Source organism: Drosophila persimilis, unplaced genomic scaffold (assembly GCF_003286085.1).
Source record: "Drosophila persimilis strain 14011-0111.01,24,50 unplaced genomic scaffold, DperRS2 tig00000431-arrow-pilon, whole genome shotgun sequence".
Lineage (NCBI taxonomy): Eukaryota > Metazoa > Arthropoda > Insecta > Diptera > Drosophilidae > Drosophila > Drosophila persimilis.
Genome location: NW_020825312.1, coordinates 5,462,270 through 5,482,079, shown reverse-complemented (window position 1 = coordinate 5,482,079; position 19,810 = coordinate 5,462,270). Strand labels below are relative to the sequence as shown.

The window sequence follows — 19,810 nt, the reverse complement described above, 5'->3', positions numbered from 1 at the left end:
ACTTCCTGCCTGACGCTTTCACACTTTGATTTCCGGCCCTTTTTGTGATAGTTTCTCTTCGTTTGTATTTCAGCTTCGTTCGGATTGAGTTGAGCTCAACTAAAGGCCAAGAAGGTGGAAGTGGCTGGCCTCTGTGATCTCTCCTTCTATATGGAATATAGAATGGAATTCGTAGACGTAGAAGAGTATGGGGAAGTTATGAAATCCTCAAAATGTATTTTTGTCCAACCAATTTTATGCACCACTACTTTCCAGAAGAGTTTCAGCGAATATCATAGCCCTGAACTGTCGCACTTGGACGAGGGCTAACAGCCCTCAGCAGACGTACAAAAAATACAAATTAACTTTCAATAAAAGCTCCTCTTGCCTTGGCCCCAAAAAGGGTGCGATGTGGTCCTGTCCTGTTTGCTTTTTGCGTGAGGTTTACGTTTTTGTGCAATGGAATTGGTAGGTGGTAGGTGGTAGGTGATGGTGATGGTGACAAGCATAAGGGGAACATGATTCAAACATTCGCTTGGGATTAAATTCTATTTGAACTTTCTACAGCCTTTTTCTGTGCTGGCCAAAGGGGAAAACGTGGCAGAGAGTAAAAGCAATAGAACACATTTCAGACACACTTTCATTACACACATGGTCTGGAAAATATATTGCACCCCAGAGGCATTTGTCACAATCTGCAGCTGGAGTGGAGGAGCTCGAGTCGAAGTCAAAGTCGGCGATGGACTTCCCATGGTGGGGAGTGATTTTTTGCATTACCATTTTCGATACATCGCCCGCTCTGACAGGCGGAAGTTCACTTGGCGATTGGATTGGATTTTCTATTTTGGTACGAGTACTGCTCGTACCTTTGGCTATCTTCACATCTCAGAAGCGGCCCACTTACTTGATGCAACTCATTTCCTGGACGGCCACAAAAAACGCCCAATCACGCTTCTCCTGCTCCGCCTCACATAAATCAACATTGGCCGCAGTCCCAGCTTGCAACTTCAACTTGCAACTTGCACTCTGAGGAATGTGGCTCAGAAGATTAATTAAGGTCAGCAGGCAGTTCAGGCTCAAAAGAATTCCGCCTAAGACGGCCGAAGTGACCCGGTCAGGCACACACACACGTCTCTGCCAAAGATCCGCTCTGACTTCAAGGCATCTTGATGCATGTCCAATGCAGTGTAATGAGCGGGGGGTGGCCCAACATATGTGGTCTCCCGTGCCCATTCCCGTTCTCGTTCTCGTTCCCGTTCCCGTTCCCCGAAAGAAATCTACTATGAAATCGGCTTCCGAAGTCATCAAACATCATCAATTTAATCAATGGTCAGCTCACTGGGGCGTCCCGCATGAGGGCCAGTCGAGGCGAGTCGCTGTCCTGGCCTCCCAAATTGCGAAGTCAAACAGAATGAACTTTCTCTGGTGATCGGGTGGGGGGAGGGGATGGAGTCTTGGGGTGGTTCGAGACGCTTACAAGTAATTAAGGGTGGCAGTTTTAAGACAAATCCTTGGGGTAAGGTGTTGCCGGGAACTGTTCGATGGATTCGTATGGATTGGAAGTGTAATTGGGGGATTTTTGAGGGGGTGTATGCGGATGCTTCTGTCGCAGTGAAGTACGTGATAAGGGCATTAATGATGGCTAAGCCGCCACCTTCGTACAACCAAATAAAACTTGATGAGTTTCAATTATTCTCCAGGCCCCGGTGGGGGGCTGATGAGAAGCCGAATTGGCCCAATGAATCCAGGCGGGTGAGAAGTCGAAATTTACTTTGGTCTTCTCTCCTTTGGAGATCTTTGATAAAGTCATCATCTGATTAAATAGTATTTGTGAGCCGAATAAATGAGAAAATGAATGCAATTCGAATTTAAAGAAACCAATTGAAAATAATCTAAGGCTGTAGTAATAATGAGAAAAGTTCATTAGGATACAGTGAAAAAAGTGTACTAAGAAACTCCCAACTGTTCAAAAATGGCAAAATTTTACATTGTAAAAGTAAAAGCTTTACTTCTCCAGTCATCTATATAAATGTTCCTGGCCACATACAAGAAGGTACAAAGAAAATACAAATCCACAATGAAACCAATATAGAGATATGTATGTACGTTCTCCTCCTCTAGAGAGGCATAATAAAACCTACAAGAGGCAACGATTCTCCATCAAATGGTCATTGCTCAAGGAAGTATATCCAATCCAATGCACAGATCTACAGAAGTATTGTAAATATCTTAACCCTGGAGCATAGCATACCCAATGTGCACAGACGATCCTACAACATTATAGCCCTGAAATGTTGACCTGATTTGTTAGTTTTCACCGTTCATCTGACAGCCAACAATAGGAACAAAAAGCCAAATTGGCTGCAAAAAATTATATAAATAGTTTATTATATTATCTAAGCAAAGTTCATTCAATATTTAAGTAGTTCTTCCGTTAATTTGTTAGAATTAAAGTGTGTGCCATGGTACTGCTCTTGAAGATGGACATTTTCCAAACACGATGCGGTGAACCCTCAGCATCCTGCACGTGGCCAGCTCTAACTTTGGGACCACAGACATATCAAATGGCACCTGCTGTATTCCAGACAGGGCAAGAATTTGCTAACGATCTGGCCGAATGGCTGGAAGTACACAAAACAAATACACATCGAAACTAAAGCCGAAATTTTTAAAGGGCTTTCTGCAGCAAAGACATCATTAATTTTACACGTAATTATGGGAGCCAAGTGCTAAAATACCTAACCAGAACCCGCTGGGAAAAGAGGACGGAGGAGACCCAACCCAACCCAACCCAGCCCAGCCCAGCCCAAGCCGAAACCGAAACAACCAAGCTGCAAAAACACAAAACTGTAAATCAGTGCAATTAAATGCGAGTTTTCAACAACATTTACCGAAAATTTATGACAACAAACGAGACTAATTACGAGAGGAGACCGAGACCGCAGAGCACAAACTAAAATTGAAACAAACGGAAGGCTGATGATGATGATGAAGCCCAGGCCACGAAAGCGATGACAAAGGCGACAAAATTGGAAGAGACTCGTACTCGTACTCGTCCTCGTCCTCGTACTACAAATTGAAGGCAATAAAATGCTTTATGCCATGGGGGCGACAATAAAACCCTAAAATAGAGCAAAACTTACATTAATCAAGGGTTTAACGAGCGGGGACTTACTAGTGGCACGGCACGGCACGGCAAAGTACCAGTTTTTAGTCGGAAAGAAGCTATCTGGCTGTTAAACAGGGGAACAGACGGACTTTATCGCCAGCCGAGCATCAATCATTGGGCCAGCAATACATCAAACCCAAAGTATCCCAGAGAGTTGAGGCACAGCCCACTTAACTAAACTGGCAGTTCAGCTGCTACAATTTAGTCGATTAACGTCAGATCAGCAGCAGACGATCCAGATCCAGTCCAGACTTTTGGCATCCCGGTCCCGTCGGATCAGCATGTTGCGATCGTTCTTGGCCCGCCAACCTGTCGTCATCAATTTTCTGTTTTTTTGGTTTTTTCGGAAGGCCAGGCCCGAAAAAGTGGCAGCTGCTTGTCTGGTCAGCAGCAACGGCAGAACGGCCAAAAGAAATGGGGAAAAAATCACTAAGTGCCCCTGGCTGGCTCAGGTAGCCGGCAGACGGCGGCAGACGGCGGCAGACGGCAGCAGGAGGCACGATGATCGCCAGGACAAAGGTAAGCTGAGATCGAGCAGGTGACTTCTTATCTGCGGCTCCGCCATCAGTTTGAATTATGAAATTACGCATCAATCAGAAAGTTAATACCCGCAAGATGTTGATTCTTTTATTCAATCCATTTCAGAGATTACCCTTATGTTACATTACGTGTATGTACGTGTATGGGTATGTACCCTATATGTATATGTAATCAGATCCCTACACCCCCCAACACCAGACGAACAATCAAAAGGTATAATTAAAAATCGTTCATATGTCTGGTATCATTCTTTTAGAATCGATTGCCTTTCCTGGAATGGAATTTCAGGCTTGTTAGCCGAACAAGTTGGGGAAGAAGCGTACCTGGTCCTTCGACTGTGGACTGTGGACTGTGGACTGCGGATGATCATTTAATATGCTGGAATTAATGGTCAGTATCATGGTTCCATCTGTTCTCAAACAGCTCTCCATACGATTTTTCTGACCACGGCGGAACGCGTGTCTGCATTTAATTTAATAATATGATGTCTTGTAGCAGTGGTTAGGATGCGCTAAATGCCCCCTTCTTCTCAGCAAGAGTCCGGAGTCCAGGTCAGAGCCTGGCATCTGTTGGAAGTGCGTAACACAATGCTCCAGCCGATAGACAAAAGGACCCTGATCCTTAGCCCTAATGGGCTTGCTGAGATGATGGGAGGCTCGCAGTTGTATGCTAACGAGGGCGTGCCTTGAAAGGTCTTTTATGTAGTTGACAGGAATTCAAAGAAATTCCTGATATTTAAAAATATCTGTAGAGAAATGTGGAATCCATTCACTCAATAAATATGAGATTAAACATCGTAGATATATCAACTTTTAATTGACAACTTTGAGCTCTGCACCGAACCATTCAAATGCAAATCCCCAATCTAATTCTGTTTGGACAAAATATTCACGCCTCGCTAAAGTTTTTTGGGCACACACCATCCAGAAACCCCAGTATAGGAAGCGCAAATCCTTTCCATGGTGTCACCTGCTATCGTTCAGAATAATTCAATAATGAAAATTTGCCCAAAAGCCACTTGTAAATATTAAAAACAACCACAGGACTGACAGGACAGTCATGCTCTTCAATAAATCGGAAGCAAAACATTTTCCCATTACATAGAGCGAGGCAAAAAATTTTCATTTCGGAAAGATTCATGTTGTAAAGCCGAATAATTTCGGTTTATGGGGGTTGCTATGGTTAGATCTGAGCCAAATGTTGAGAGGCTGTCTCTGACAAAACAGTTACAAACAATTTGCAACACTCGTGTGTGACTCAGAGGGGCAAACAACCCCCAAGCAGTGCACTTGCCACTGTCGTCGGCCTGTGCCGGCCTGGTGATTGGGGGAGCCATTGCAATCAAAATGAAATCATTTTTGTGCGATATCCAACCGCCTTCCGACTGCTGCGACCCTTCAAGCCATCCTCAGCTCTGATATATGAGATGTAATTAAAGTCCAGACCACGAAATCAGTTTTGGCTTAGTGCAATAGTTTTGTGGTGGAGTGGAGTGGGGTGGAGTGTGCTCTGTTTGAGATGGAGATGGAGAAAGAGGTGGTTTGTGGGGCGTATCGCTTGATTGCAAATTGGTCCTTCCATGGGCTGTTGGTGACGTGTCTTTGATTATGCCGCAAGTCGCCGGCTTCGTTGGCGTTGGCGTTGGCGCTGGCGCTGGCGCTGGCGCTGACGCTGGCGTTGCCATCGTATCCCTGGGCTAGGACGGGATTGTCGTGGTCCTTGTTCTGGCCTGTTGTTTGTTTTTAATATAAATGCAAATTTCACCAACGACATTCTCCATGCGTGCATGGGAGAGACTGTTCCAGAGATCTGTCATAATTAATAATTTGAAGCTTTGACTATGGCAATGCGTGCTCTGTCTGTCTCGTCCTGCCCAGTTGCAGGTCGCATATTAAACAGGACATGGGGCACACACAACTATGCCGACTGCCTCCCAGACGTTTTAATGCAATCTAAAGTTTTTGACAGTCCCGCACTTAACTTATCTGTAAGCCGGGCCAAAAGGATTAGAGACACGGCTCCAGAGCTCCGTGTCCTGTCCACAGACTACTGCGACCAGTAGTAGTGCGACCAGGTCCTGTGCCCGGCATGTGTGAGGGTTTAATTTATGGCTTGCAATTAGCAGTTGGCAAATGTGTAATTTTCATGGATCCAAAGGCTCTCCAGTGTTGATATATAATAATAGGTCATGCTTCCACAGGATACTCGGGCTAATCGCGATCCGACCAAGTGCCTACCAAGTGGCGAGCACTTTCAAGTTTAAACAGGCTTCATGGAGTTCTCTTTCAACTTTTAAGCCGACTATTTCCGAAGGGAGGTCCAAGAGAGAAAAATCAGCTTGAAGCTCAACTCACAAAAATGAAGTCTTGTCTAAAGCTAAAATACAGTTTCGTAATCCATTAATTACACAAAATTGAACATATCGGCAGAGAACAACAGATCCCGTATTCAGATTCCGAGTCCTTGACAATGCTCTGCGCGGTAATGCGGGCTTGCTCTGGGCCTGGCTCAGAAATTTGCTCAAAATAAGCTGAAAGGCAAGCTCAAATCATTTCAATGCTGTCCAATGACCACAACTGACAGAAGAAGCCACACCTAGACTGACCAAGAAATTGGCGTGCAGCCCGGAAAATCCCAAAGAAGAAAAAACAGAATTGTATTTCAAATATCTTGCGGGGAAAAACGCAGGCACTTAAATTATACAATATTTACAGCGTTCGCATGAACGCACGCTCCAAAATACATATGTACGTATGTAGATGATTTTTAAGCAAAAGAAAACCAAAATCCTATAAATACACAAACATAGAAACCATAAATTCCATTGAAATCATAGAAGAAATGTTTAGGAGAACACGCCCCGAAAACTTTGGAGGGACGCCGCTTAACTGCCAAACGCCCAGCCATCAGCCAGTGGAGGGCGTGGCCGGGCAACCAGACCTTTGAAGAATACAAAGTGAGGCGAAAGTAACAAAGGACAATGCAGCACAGCAACACATGCGAAAGGGATAATAATTCACCGGCCGACCAAAGGCAATGGGAACAATGGACACATTATTCGGGATGAACTACAAGATAGAATGAGATACATGAGAGCGGACCTGACCGAAGCGGGTCCGCGTCGGATCGATGGAACATACAATAGTTCTAAGGACACGCGCACAGCTGGAGATGTCCTTTGGCCGGCGTTTCGTGTGGGGTGCGGCGAGAAATCGACATTTGGTGAGGACTCTCCAATGCCCGCTCCCACAGTCTCGAAGGGATATGTACTTCTATGTAATCACATAAATCCCAGTGGCCAGGACCTGGCCTGTGCAACACCTTTTGCTATCACGGAAAACACTTGTCCGTATCCAGACCCAGACCCAGTCCCAGACCGAGTGCCAGTTTACGGAGTTACCTGCATTGTCTTCTGCCTGTTGTCTGGGCGATGGCGGTGCTCGATTGGCTCTCATCTTATCAAAATCGTATATTAATTGTTTTCAAGTTCGTGGCATGTCAACAACGCACGTCGCACGGTTCACTGAGGTCGATTTTCGCTCGATTTATCTGTCTAGCCAGCAACAGTTTATGGATTTTGTTGTTTTACTGCTAGCACAGAGAGTTCAGAAACAACTTATGAATCATTTAAAAATGGTCTGGTGGGAAATCGAGTTTGAAGCGAGTTTTGATAGGATTATGGGATTAACGTATTAATTGGATTGTAAAATCTTTAGCCATTCAAGTCTCAATATCCCCATTTACTAAGTAAAGAGAAAACACTCTCTGTAAATATGTACATATTGCTACTGTAGTAAGCCAAACCAATGCCTGGTCGTCCTTCTCCACCGTGACTTCTATGCGGCCGTGTTGTGGTCACATTCCGGGCCATGTGCAGCAGCTGTTGCAGACATTCAGGCAGGGTACACACCGCCCACCCCCCCAATAAGCCACCACAAATTCCACCCGCGAAACAACCAACTGAACTCTAATCATTTTTGAGAAAAAACAAACTTCCCTGCCACATTCCTCATACCCATGTATAGGATGGCATCTATAATGTTCCTTTACAGAAATAACAATGAAAGATTTACAGAATTCGTTACGAAATTTCACGCCACCGTCTGTCTGTGACGAAATTTTCTATAGACGGGGAGCCGCCGACAAGTGCAGCATTCAGATGAGTCAGCCTCAGCCTCGCTTCAGCCCCCTTTCGATGGCAAGGGCAAGGGCAATGGCAAGGTGGAAAAGGTTGCAATACGAAACCCAAAAAAAAAAGAAACATTCCCACCCCGCAGGCAGAGTTGCCACTTTTAATCAGCATGAAAAGACCCCCCTCGTCCCAGAGACCGGGTGTTCAGCTATTTAAGGGGTACCCAGGAGAAATCCCGAAATTAAAATTCATCCAAAATGAAAATTTCTATACTGCGTAAGTTTCTTTTTTGTTGGACCAAAAATAAATTAGTGCATGAATTCCAAAGCAATTTTGATGTTGACATTGAGTAATGTTGGTTCCGTTCAACGAAGCGTTTGCCTCGGATTCGGTTTCGGATTCGGATTCGAGACAAAGTCCGCCTCTAGCAGGGGTTCTCGGCGAGCTTCCTTTAGTGGGTGGTTGTTTGGGCCGGCATTTTCATATCATTTTCGAATATTACATGCGGATTAGCATTTCCTCATTGGGATTGCAACAAAACGTGCGCCCATCATTGGGCCTGCTTGGATGGCTTGGCTGGGCCCTTTTCTGTCGCAGGAGAAGCTGCCAAATGGGGTGGCTTGATGCACTGCGCGGTGGGGTGGTTTTGGTCGTGGGGCGCGGGCTTTCGATTACCCTCAGACGGAATTTTACGAGCACTGCCTTCGACGGGGTTTTGTTCAAGAATTTAACTTAATCAAAAATTATATTAAAGATGAGTAGTTTTCAAAAATTTTGCACATTCGGAATAGAGGGAAGAACAAAACTGCCCCAGAAATGAGTTCCTCAACTATTTTATGGAATGCAATTTGAAATTGTAATACTTTTTTTCTTGTTTAGATTTTTCTAGTCAAAATTCTGTATCGAATGCAATAACTTTTTGTTAAGATCCGTTTTTGGATTTAATATTATAATTATTGTTATATTTTGAACTTTAGCCATCCTTTCATCGACGATCTATCCAGTTGTGTTTTTTCATATTTTACGAGCTGCTCCATGACTAAGGTCTGTGTAAACAAGCCTCCGCCTCCCCAAACCACTCTCTGACAAAAGTAGAAAGCTGACAAATTGCGTAGCCCGTCGTATTACCAGCTTATCTATTTTTCTACAATTTCGGGAGTTTTTTCAACTATGTGTCAAGCCCCTTTCTAAATAAAAACTTAGCATCTTTACTAGTCAATTGCCACATCGAGTGGCTTGAACTTAGCTTAGAACACATTACAGAAAACTGGGAGACAAACCCTCAATCGGGCTAACAATCAAAATTGTATTAACTCAAAATTTAAAATGGGAAAACAACTAGCTGATAACTGGCGATAGATAAATATTAAGGGGTTTCCCCTCGACGACATCCCATCCTCGTTTGCTCCATAACAGCTTCCTCTTAGTAATTGAATCCCTGCCAAAGGGCACAACTGTTCCCCACTACAACATCAAACTGGTAATGAAATTTTGACTTCGAGTGCCACATATATACATACATCTATGCACATGCATGTATGTTTGGGTGTTTCAACAGGGGAACCACAAACCCAGTAAAACTTCTGCTCCAACTCCACTCAACTTTGTATTGTTGTTGCTGTTTTGGCACGTGTCACTGGCATCGTGGCCAGGAAATGATTGAAATAGATTTTTACTTTAGTTTAGTTGAGAGTTTGGTTCCCTTCTGTCCTGGTGGCTTGTTTTATCATATCATTTTATGTTCAATCAATAATTATCCAGGAAGGAAGCTGCCATCGGCGTGACGAAGTTTATATACCCTTTAAGCTAGAAACCAACAAGCTGGTAGTCCATGACATCATCTATTCGTCTGAGTATACTAAGTAACTTATTAAGTTACTAAGTAAGTTACAAGCATATAATTACACAAAGGTTGATTGGGGTCATTCTCTTTAGAAACGTAGAGATTTTTTTTACACTAACTTATTTTTAACTCCATCGTTCCTAAGAAAGTTCGGCCATTTTATTAATAACACATATTATTCAATTGACCCAAAACAATGCTTACAATTAAAAAAGATCGGCTTCTTTAAGAACTTTTTTGTTTGGGCATAAACTCGACTTAATTTAGTATGTTCTCGCGAGGTATCACGCGGCGCTCCTTCTCCAGCTAATCCATTTTGTGCAGACTCGTCTTTGTCAATCTTCTTTTAGCAGAGCTCATCGATTTTCAATGGGATTAAAATCTAGGCTTTAAGTAAGGCACTGCATCAAGTGAAAACTCTGATTATTGGGACGATTTCTTACGATTTTGGCCGTGTGCTTCGGGTTATCGTTTTGCTGGAAAGCGATCTCCGAAATATAAAGATAATATTCTTTCTTCATTATCCCATCGATTTTAACTAATGAACCAACGTTTTATACGGCTTAAATTTAACAAGGAGCACAAGAATTAGAAGACCATGGAAGATTGGAAGAAGGTGATTTGGCACCACCAAATGAAAAGCATTCGATTAAGGAAACAATCAAGCATGGAAGAGGAACCCTGTTGGTACATATGTATTACCACAGCAGTAAAATTTTAGGTGACTACAGTCTTAAGAGCTGTTCCATTATGACTCTTAAACGACAAATAGTTTCATCCGATAATTTTCTATGGAATTTTTTCATTTTTACCGGCGTCATTTTATTGGATTATTTTGTACAATTTTTTAAAAGAAAAAAGGTATAATATAAGCACAATAAAGGTGTTGACACACTTAATTTTAATGAGCTCTGTTTTCATAAAGTACAGTGCCGCTGAATAAGTGCAAAAATTTAAGGCGTGTAGCCTTCAATTTAGAAAAGCACACATGACATGCAACAAGGAGTGGCACACTATCGTTACAAAAAGTTCAACCTGGAGGGACTAGACGGCTATAAGAAATACTATCATGGCCCACGAAAGCAAGAAACCACAGCTACACGAGTGGCATAATTGTGTGGGGAGCATTACTGAGAGGTGTTTTTTTTTCCATTTCAATCACTTCAAATAATAAGGCGAATAAGGCGTTCGACAGTAACACCACATTCTCACCTTCAAAACGTTATGAATTATACGGATGAGTCGCCTGACCACTGGTGTTGTCCATCAATATTTGTACCATATTTTCCATCATTTCAAACAAAATCATCTTTGTACTTTCCTTTTAGAATCGTCTGATGTTACTCCATTTTTTCGCCGATTTAGAATAGAGCTCATATAATCTCGCTACCCATTTCGACCCATTTCAATTCAAATATGAAAATATAGGCGTTGGCAAAGTGGGGTCTCAGCCGAAAGGAGGTGTCAAAAGTCATATTCGCTTTAGTGCGCTTTGGATAATTTGAATACTATATATTTACGCATCTGTTAGACAATTTTCCGAGATTTAATTTTTCCTGTCAACAGAAATTTACTCAATTTTCATTCATCTTAAAGATCGAATAAAAAGTCAGGTATGGTTCTTGTTTTAGTCTCTATTTTTTGGTTTATTTTTTTAAACCCTTTTTCATTGCGGAAAAAATTGGCTTGTTGGAAAAACTACAAAATGAAATTTGATTTTTCAAACTATCAAACTTTTTTGGGTGGTTTTCAACTTTAATTTGACTTACAAAAATATTCCAAAAGCAACAGGCCCCTCCCCCCTCTCTGCACAGCTTTACGCAACAAGGCCGTCTAGACTCTAGAGCGATGTGTTGCAATCTCGCACAAAAAACAAACAAAATAGCGCTGCCTCAGGTATAAGAAAAATATAGAACAAAAATGATGGACCAACATTTTGAAAAAAAAAACAAATTTTCGTTTTCGTTTTCTTGTATGAAAAATGCAATATGGACAATGCTAATTTCAAATGCAGTTTTTTTCATGAAGTTATTAATTTAGAAAACTGAAAAGGCCGAAGACCCTACTGTTTGTCGATAATTCGTTGCTCCACAAATTAAATCATTGCCGTTTAACCTATTCAGTTGAGCTAAAATAGGAGCGAAGAAGAGGAACAATTTCTCATTAATATGAGTCCTAGAGAACGCAAACTTTCTTGTTTCATAAACAATTAAGCAATCTATCAAATACAAACTATTTCATAAAAATCGGTAAGTTGGTTGAAAGGATATAGCAATTTACTTTTGAAAATTGCTTAAACTATTCACTTGAGCGGCACTGAATATATATTTGATCAGCATCAATAGCCGATTCGATATACAATATGTATGTATGTATGGAGTTCAGTCTATCAGAGACTGTAAAAGATAGAGCCACACAATTTTGTATTCAGCATCCTGTGTGATGCTATTACAAGTGTATTCACCATGGAGTATGATTTCTTAGTTGTATTAAGAAAGGAATTTAAGACTGAATATTCCCCTGACATGCATATAGCACGCTTACAGAAATAATTAAAGCATGTACAATGGGTGTATATAGTGCTTATTACTTGCATTTATTTGAGTTCGACGATGATGGATATATTTTAGGAAATATTTATTCCGTTTTTACATACTTTCATTACCCTAGCGCACCCTAGAGGACTCCAGCCACATTTTTGCAGGTAAGATTGTCGCAACGTAAAATAGTCACTGAAATAGGATACAATCTCTAGAATATTGATACATATAAACACAATTTGGTACTTACGAAGGCAGGAGGCATAAACTAGCTGACAGCGTGTTATACGTCTCCAGGTGCGATCGATGCGAGCACAATGTTGGTTGTAGATGTCCACGGTATCGTCCCTGGGGCCCACCTCACGTTCATGGCGCCTGCACTCGGCCACTAGACCATCGCAGAATGCGCGGGCTTGGGCCTGGACCTGAGTCAGGCACAGGCACAGGCAGCAGACAGCTGAAGGAATATGCACACTTTCTTAGTAATATTCCTTAATTCACATGCAGTAGGATCGGCTTACCCAGCAACAGAATAAGTTTCGACATTGGATTTGCTTTGAGAAGGCACTTGAAACTACACTGATGGCATTTCAATGCATCCTGGGTATTTATACCCTAGAAATACGTAATGGAAACAGTAAGGAAACAGCTGAAATGGTCTAGCTACTGCTACAGCTGGGGCAGTTATGGCACCTTTTTTGTTTGCTTTTTGTCGAGAATTATGTCATTCTGGTACAATAGCTTCAATTAAGGAAGCATGTGAGGTTCGTCGTGGCATTGCAAATATATCTGTTTCTTTATCCGACTTGATAAAAGTTTCTATAAGCCCAAACACACTGATGCCCCACGCCTTGGTGTGAGACCCCACCGATCGCTTCCAGATTAGCAGCGCCTTATAAAAGGCTCGCCACAGCTTTCCGTTCTATCAGTAGCAATCCCGATCCGATCTATCGAAAGATGCAGCTCCTTAGCGTTCTCTCCGTTCTCACGATCCTCTGGTGTGTGGCCATTCACGCTCAGCAGCCTGACTGCCGGGTCCTAAGGGAGAGCTGCGAGTCCTGTGTGAGGCGACTGAACAATCCCTCCAATAATGTGGAGTTCATGAACAACGGGTGCCGTGAGAGGCTACGTCGCACCTACCACTGGAGGAATCAGACCCGTTGCGATCTCCAGGTGATTGCTTGTTCGGGTGAGTAAAATACAGATATATGTGCCTATACATATTTAATTATATCACTTGATACCCCAGCTCATAGAAGAAAGCTGGATTGTGCGGTCATTGCTGAACTCGCTGGCATGCGCAGGCGTACCTAGAAGTACCTACCCTCCGGCCGGATGATACCCCACAAACCATGCAGAGATATTAGAGTGAATAAAACATGCATATTATTACAAATATTTTCGACTTGCGTAGAGCTAATCTTACTTGCCAAAACAGAAATATATTTTTGCACGAGTACGAGTTGGGTTTGTAATTTTCTTAGCCCTTTAGCCAGAGCAGTTCAAGGGCTTTTCCAGGAATCAATGATCAATCTACTAGACATTTTCAGGAAAACGATACAGGTGGACACAAACCCAGCAAAACAATAAGTCAGTCATGCACATCCTTTCTACAGGCCTGTCATTTCTATCATAATAATAATAATCAAGGATCACTTTTCAAAGGAAATTATTACAACCAGAGACTTCCCTAAGACAGTGTATGTTAGACTGGGTCAAAGAATAAAAGTATTCATTGCAACTAATGCCCACTATTCGGGCTTATGGCGACCCGCTCTACAGCTCTTGGCTCGGCCAGATAAGTGCTATAACTACTGCTACAACACTCTTATTCAGATATACTTACTAACAACCAGGAGTGTGCTGGGTTCCAGTAAGTAATCTGTACAAAATTCGGATTAAACAGCTACATATGTATGTACATGTATTCATACTCTTATTCATACCGAATTAGCTGGTTAAAAGGAACTTGTGCGAAACATGTTGAATAAATAATACAAAGCATTGCATTTCAATTTGCTTTCAATACGGGCATAAGCTGTGTGAACGAATGTGTTCGAGTGAAGTGATTTTTAAATACTTGTAGCGGTTTAAGCTTTTATCCTTACCAGCCACTCTACTGGGCTGCCCCCAACCCCAACCCCAGCCCAAGCCCCAACCCCGACCCAAACCCGAGACCCACTTCAGTTCACGTCATGAACATGATTATGGACTTTATGAATGTGTAGCAAAGCGAATGGGATTGGAAAGTGTTTGCCCAAACTCTACGAAGTGTAGATACGCTTTTAGAGAATGTACTCTAAGAAGGAATGAATTCAAATAATTTGAATTTCGCATAAGGTACAAAGGGAAAATGATATGCAACGTTGTAACGATGTAAGTGTAGTGTGTACATCCATCGGTCTTGGAGAAAAGTTGTCATACTATTTACGGCCAGCTGGTGTTAACTGCTTACATAATATATGAAAATTGAAAATCTCTTTGAGTTGCACTTGAAAAATGCTTGGACCATGCTGACCATGATGATGAACTTTGTAAAACTCTTGACCACATTTGCCGCACCCGTTCCAGCAACCTCACACCACTGCTGTAGACCCCAGTCCTTCCTTTCAACTGCTTTCCACTTTGGAAATGTCCGGCCAGCTGACGTCCCAAAGATTCCACAGACCATGGCGAACAGAGGGAAATGGGAACGTGGAAGAAGCTTGGAATGGGTTTGAAATTGGAGCTGTAGACAGAGGGGCCAGGGAATGCATTGCACTTGGCTTTAGCGCCACTTGTAAGTGTACTTTTTATTTGAGCCAACAAAGTATGTTCACACATACATACACATGTATGAATATACATATATACAGATGTACAGATATAACCATGCCCTTTGTCAAGTGCTTCAAGCGCTCGGATTTTGGCGTTCACACTTGGACTTTTACTCCGGCTGACTTTTACTCGTGTCGCCGACAGCTAAGCGGTGATAATCGCTTTTCGCTTTTGAATTGAATTTGAGCACGTAAGACTTCCACGCAGATCCAAAAATACAAAAAATGGAAAGGAGTGGAGCTTCAAGAACTTGGACCCTGGCCATCAGAGAAAGGGCGTTTTCATGGCTTCCATTGTCTCCGGCTTTGCTTTTTACTATATTTTTTGCGACGTTATGCTCCCTCCTGCCACCACTGTATATTTTACTGCTTCCTGTGCCTTCCGATTTCAACCCCAAAGCTTAGGTTTTTATATTGAAATACGTCCCGTTCTTATATATTTTAAACCAGATATAATCGTCCTATTTTGTTTACTTTTTGCTGATATATAAAAAATATTGTAAATATTACTTACTGCATTTTTCAAAATTTTGTTCAACTATTTTCAGAAGCAATAAAGCATTTTGAACAAAGATATATGGTATAGAGGGTTATTTTCTGGGTAAGAAAAAGATGTCCGTGCGGAAAGGTCGGAAAGGTCCGAAATCGAACCATGGCTCTTGTCCAAATTCAACCAAGCCTCCGGATGGGACTGACCGTAAGATGTAATAGTTTGCCCACCACGGTTAAGTGAGTGAGAAGGGGCCATGCGGAAGAACAACGGACCTTTAACAGGTCCAAGTGATCTGGGGGGAGGTTCGGGCCCTCTACCCCGCTACTGCCATAACCTAACCTAACGTAAGGTGTATCCAAATATGTAGCTCCGAAAGCATCAAAACCGACACAACTCATAATCCTTCTGGGTATTACACACATCCACATCTGATAAATCCCAAAACTCGAAGAGTACTGGGGATAAGAACAACTCTGATTTTAACCATGTTCCCCCTTTCCGCTTTTGTGTCTAGCCACCGAGGAATAATTCCAGTGGTGCTTACTTCTTTGAGCTGCAAAAATCTAGTAAAAACCAGTATACCCTCTATGAAACGTGTAAAATCCGCATTTTTTCAATGATCTCTTGTAGATTTTATTTTCAATTATCATCATTATCCATTGGCAATGCTGCCTCAGTTCCTGACACGTCTCATTCTGGCAAGTTCAGCTATATCGCCGCAGTTCATCCGGCGATCGGATCCTATAGACAATGGTAATACCGCTTAGGATAGCCCTTAATGTACAACATATTAAGTCGACTTACCCAGGCAATTCAATCTGGTAAGCTCGCATCGGTTAATATCGCGCCAAACCCAGGTATTGCGAGTCCTCCTCCTGCACTCCCTGTTCAACGTGGGGAGATTACGGTTCCGATCACCCGCATTTTCCGGGCGATTCACGCAGCTATCGCACGCCCGTTTCAGTTGCTCGCAGTCATCCCTCTGACCAGCTATCAGAGTTACGCAGACGACTGTAAACGACAGGAATAGCTAGGGGTAGTCCCAACAAATGGCAGAATAGTTGTACGGACTCACCAACAAATACAGCCAAAACTATGGGGATATTCATTCTCTCCGTCTATTTTTCGCCGATGGAAATTGCTATGTAGTTCTGATAACTACTGAAGACCCAGTCATGTCCGGGCTTTTTATATACATATGCACCTACCGACCAGAAACAATATATCTCTCCAAAACAATGAATAAAACTGATTCAATGCGAGTACAAAGAGAAAAAAGGCGAAAACCCTCAAAGGAAATATTTGACAATAAGAGTTGATTGTCTTTTAGCCATTTGAATGCACTGATGTTCCGTATTTCCCGATACTCGCAATAATGGAATCTTCCCCATACACAGAAAACAGTTGTTTCCCAAAATATATGTACCGCTCCTTATAAAAGCCCAAGCACCCGCACTGTTCCATCACAGAACTTCAGTAAGTTTTCAGTGACAACACCAAAATGTGGAAAATCGCTTTGCTATTGGGTGAGAGCATAGGACCTCGCAGTTGCAACATAAAATTCTGACATTATTAAGTTCCAGCTATCGGTTGCATATGTGTGGCTAGCCAGGCCACGACGAGGGCCCCGAGGGGCTCAGACGTTTGCCGGCGCCTGAACGATAGGTGTCTGCGCAATCAGGACCGCCTGGGAACTACCAACGATGTTACGCAGATCTATAATAGCAATTGTCGCAGGAGTCAGGCCAACTGGCGCGATATCTCCCGATGCGATTTGGCTAGAGCCACCTGTCAATGTAAGCCCGCGAAGGATAGTCCGGCGTACAGCAAAAATGGTGTAACCAATTGTTAATTCATCAATCGATTTATTATGTTTGCAGTGACTATAGTGCGATGCGGGACACTTTCCTGTGACAATGTGAGAAGAGCCCTTCAGTCCGGCCCAACCCGACGTCCAACTCGGCGCACTCCACCCACTCCACGTACCCCACGTACCCCAACTCCACGGACCCCACGCCCCACACGAACTCCTCGCCCCACACGTACTCCCCGCCCTACACGAACTCCGCCCACACCGCGAACCCCAACTCCCCGCACTCCTCGCCCCACGCGTACTCCCCGCCCTACGCGAACTCCGCCCACACCGCGAACCCCAACTCCCCGCACTCCTCGCCCCACACGTACTCCCCGCCCTACGCGAACCCCTCGCCCAACGCCTACACCCCGCACGCCACGCCCACGGACCACTCGGCGACCCACTTCCACAGTGGCATCTGAATAAAATAATCACGGACAATCACGGACACGGATACCTCTGAAGACTAACCCATTTTTAAATCCTTTCAATGAAAAACAATAAACACTTCAATGCTCTCTACAACTACTACTACTACTACTACCACTACTACTTTAATTTGAGTTCTTCCAGGACCCCCACATATCCCCAGTTAAGGGTTAACAAGGCGTTCTTGAAGGGGTATTCGTGTGTTCTTAGGAAACGTGCCAAAAATTGTTTTAGTGGGCGTGCAGCGTATAACTTCGCTATTTATTAAAAGTGCCACTTATGCCAGGGGATGGGAAACGTTTGAGCCGAGACACACGTGTCTGGCGGTAGGACAATGGCAAAAAGTGAAAACAAACTTCATCTGCGAATTCATCCTAAAAGTATGCACTCAAAAGAGCGTTCGTATGACTCGGCTATAGATTCTGATCATGTACTACATATAAGTACATATGTATGTATGTGCTTCCCTCTGGCTAAATACATTTCGTGCAGATCCACCAGTAAACCTATGTACTCTATGAGAATAGTAAGAGTGTTCGCAATCCGGTATCGTATATCTTAAATCTACAAAACAAGTATTTATCCAAACATTTCTAGAGTTTTCTGTCTTTGTGAATCCTTTAAAGCCATCTGAGTCTATACGCTACTCATTCCTGATCATTAAATTTACCTTTCTCGTTGATCATTTGTGTATGCATCCAATACGAATCTTTGTTTAGCGGGTCTGAACAATTCGAGTGTCACGTAGTTTACACGAAAAAGAGCAGTCTAGAAGTCACCACAAATTGATTGCAATTACTATTAACACATACTTGTAGAACTCAAATTTATGTTTAATATTATTCAATTTTCTCTCGAAATTTTTCCTTTGCACAAGGCACAGGTCAAGTCTTCTTTTGCATCCAAATAGTAACAATGTTTTTGATAATATTTCCATCGTGATATGGAAGTAGTTGTTTGGTTAGTAATCCTTTAGCTATTTTAGGAATATCGAGGATGCTCTTGAAGATTTCCATCACCTACTAATTGTATTTTATTTGGTTTTCTGAATCCCTGATTCGAGTCCCATTAATATCTATTGGTATAACATAAAGCCATTTAAAAGAGAATTTTACTGTCACATGGGTGGCTTAAGCCTGTTAATTATATATATGGATTTTTTTGTGCTAAATAAGTTTTTCAATATTAAATTTTCGGTAAATGGCAACAAATTTACAATAAAGCAAAGAGGACTTGTAATACCGCTTCAAACCATTCTTTAATTGCCCATTCCTTCAGAAAATGCATATGTACATCAAATATTAGTTGTATGTTTACCAAATCATTGAAGGTTGATGATCTATATATTAACATAGAAAAGAGGTTCATGTACGGGATTTTACACCAAGGTCTAGCGCATACCACAGCCCAGAGCGGTACCGAAAATTTTTCGAAAAGCCCCGGACAACAGCAAACGCAGTGAACAGACACTGGCCATAATACTAATAATAGTACCTAGAACGGGTGATAAAAATAAACCTTTCAGATGACGTTGTACTGTAAATATAATACAAATTTAGCAGAATTTAGTCATAAATGTGATAATTATACAGGTCCCTCATAACTGTACGGATAGCTGGCCCTAAAAGCTGCAGCTCTGACGATCACCGCGAACCGCTCTCGCCAAAGCCGTTTTGGTTCCCCCCCAGAGTCGTGGCAACTCTCGCAATTAAACAAAAGTCAGTCAAAAATTAATAAAAAGAAAACCTGAAAACAGGCCCAGCTGGATAGACTCGCACGCAGGCGTTAACACATATACCATATTGTTTAAACAAGAGATGAGATTCTGTCTCTGGCTCTGTCTCTGTCGCTGACGCTGGCGCTGCCGCCTGTCTATCCGTCTATCCGTATATCCGTCTGTTTGTCTCTCCATCTATCTGCTTAAATACACAACGTGATAACGAAGATTGCAGGCATAAAGCCGGCAGAGGCAAAATTTGGAGACCACTGCCGTCTGTTGTTGGTGCTGTTGTGG

General features: G+C 42.6%; 4 protein-coding genes across 4 annotated transcripts; 2 read left to right on the top strand and 2 right to left on the bottom strand.

Moving 5' to 3' along the window:
* Positions 1-12,339: 12,339 nt before the first annotated feature.
* On the bottom strand, positions 12,340-12,749 carry LOC6597003. Its single transcript, XM_002022130.2, has 3 exons — positions 12,725-12,749; positions 12,454-12,660; positions 12,340-12,395 (listed from the first exon to the last, which is right to left on the bottom strand). The coding sequence occupies exons 1-3, from the start codon at positions 12,747-12,749 to the stop codon at positions 12,340-12,342; spliced, it is 288 nt and encodes a 95-aa protein (XP_002022166.2).
* Positions 12,750-13,154: 405 nt separating this feature from the next.
* LOC6597004 lies at positions 13,155-13,517 on the top strand. The gene is made up of 2 exons (XM_002022131.2): positions 13,155-13,392; positions 13,453-13,517. Exons 1-2 carry the CDS (start codon positions 13,161-13,163, stop codon positions 13,515-13,517), a joined length of 297 nt encoding a protein of 98 aa, XP_002022167.1. The 5' UTR covers positions 13,155-13,160.
* Positions 13,518-16,185: 2,668 nt separating this feature from the next.
* Positions 16,186-16,621, bottom strand: LOC6597005. Its single transcript, XM_002022132.2, has 3 exons — positions 16,588-16,621; positions 16,317-16,523; positions 16,186-16,253 (listed from the first exon to the last, which is right to left on the bottom strand). The coding sequence occupies exons 1-3, from the start codon at positions 16,619-16,621 to the stop codon at positions 16,186-16,188; spliced, it is 309 nt and encodes a 102-aa protein (XP_002022168.2).
* A 392-nt stretch (positions 16,622-17,013) lies between these two features.
* Positions 17,014-17,793, top strand: LOC6597006 (platelet glycoprotein Ib alpha chain). The gene is made up of 3 exons (XM_026989631.1): positions 17,014-17,038; positions 17,096-17,308; positions 17,393-17,793. The coding sequence occupies exons 1-3, from the start codon at positions 17,014-17,016 to the stop codon at positions 17,791-17,793; spliced, it is 639 nt and encodes a 212-aa protein (XP_026845432.1).
* Positions 17,794-19,810: the final 2,017 nt, after the last annotated feature.

Excerpts from the sequence above, each read along its gene's own strand:
- LOC6597003 (XM_002022130.2), bottom strand. The coding sequence starts at position 12,749 with ATGTCGAAACTTATTCTGTTGCTGG. Across the intron at positions 12,661-12,724 it reads GAAACTTATTCTGTTGCTGG|CTGTCTGCTGCCTGTGCCTG; the intron begins GTAAGCCGATCC and ends ATATTCCTTCAG. Across the intron at positions 12,396-12,453 it reads AGTTTATGCCTCCTGCCTTC|TGACTATTTTACGTTGCGAC; the intron begins GTAAGTACCAAA and ends ATCCTATTTCAG.
- LOC6597004 (XM_002022131.2), top strand. The coding sequence starts at position 13,161 with ATGCAGCTCCTTAGCGTTCTCTCCGTTCTCACGATCCTCTGGTGTGTG. Across the intron at positions 13,393-13,452 it reads CCAGGTGATTGCTTGTTCGG|CTCATAGAAGAAAGCTGGAT; the intron begins GTGAGTAAAATA and ends TTGATACCCCAG.
- LOC6597005 (XM_002022132.2), bottom strand. The coding sequence starts at position 16,621 with ATGAATATCCCCATAGTTTTGGCTGTATTTGTTG. Across the intron at positions 16,524-16,587 it reads AGTTTTGGCTGTATTTGTTG|TCGTCTGCGTAACTCTGATA; the intron begins GTGAGTCCGTAC and ends TGTCGTTTACAG. Across the intron at positions 16,254-16,316 it reads TACCAGATTGAATTGCCTGG|GATCCGATCGCCGGATGAAC; the intron begins GTAAGTCGACTT and ends CATTGTCTATAG.
- LOC6597006 (XM_026989631.1), top strand. The coding sequence starts at position 17,014 with ATGTGGAAAATCGCTTTGCTATTGG. Across the intron at positions 17,039-17,095 it reads GAAAATCGCTTTGCTATTGG|CTATCGGTTGCATATGTGTG; the intron begins GTGAGAGCATAG and ends ATTAAGTTCCAG. Across the intron at positions 17,309-17,392 it reads GGCTAGAGCCACCTGTCAAT|TGACTATAGTGCGATGCGGG; the intron begins GTAAGCCCGCGA and ends TTATGTTTGCAG.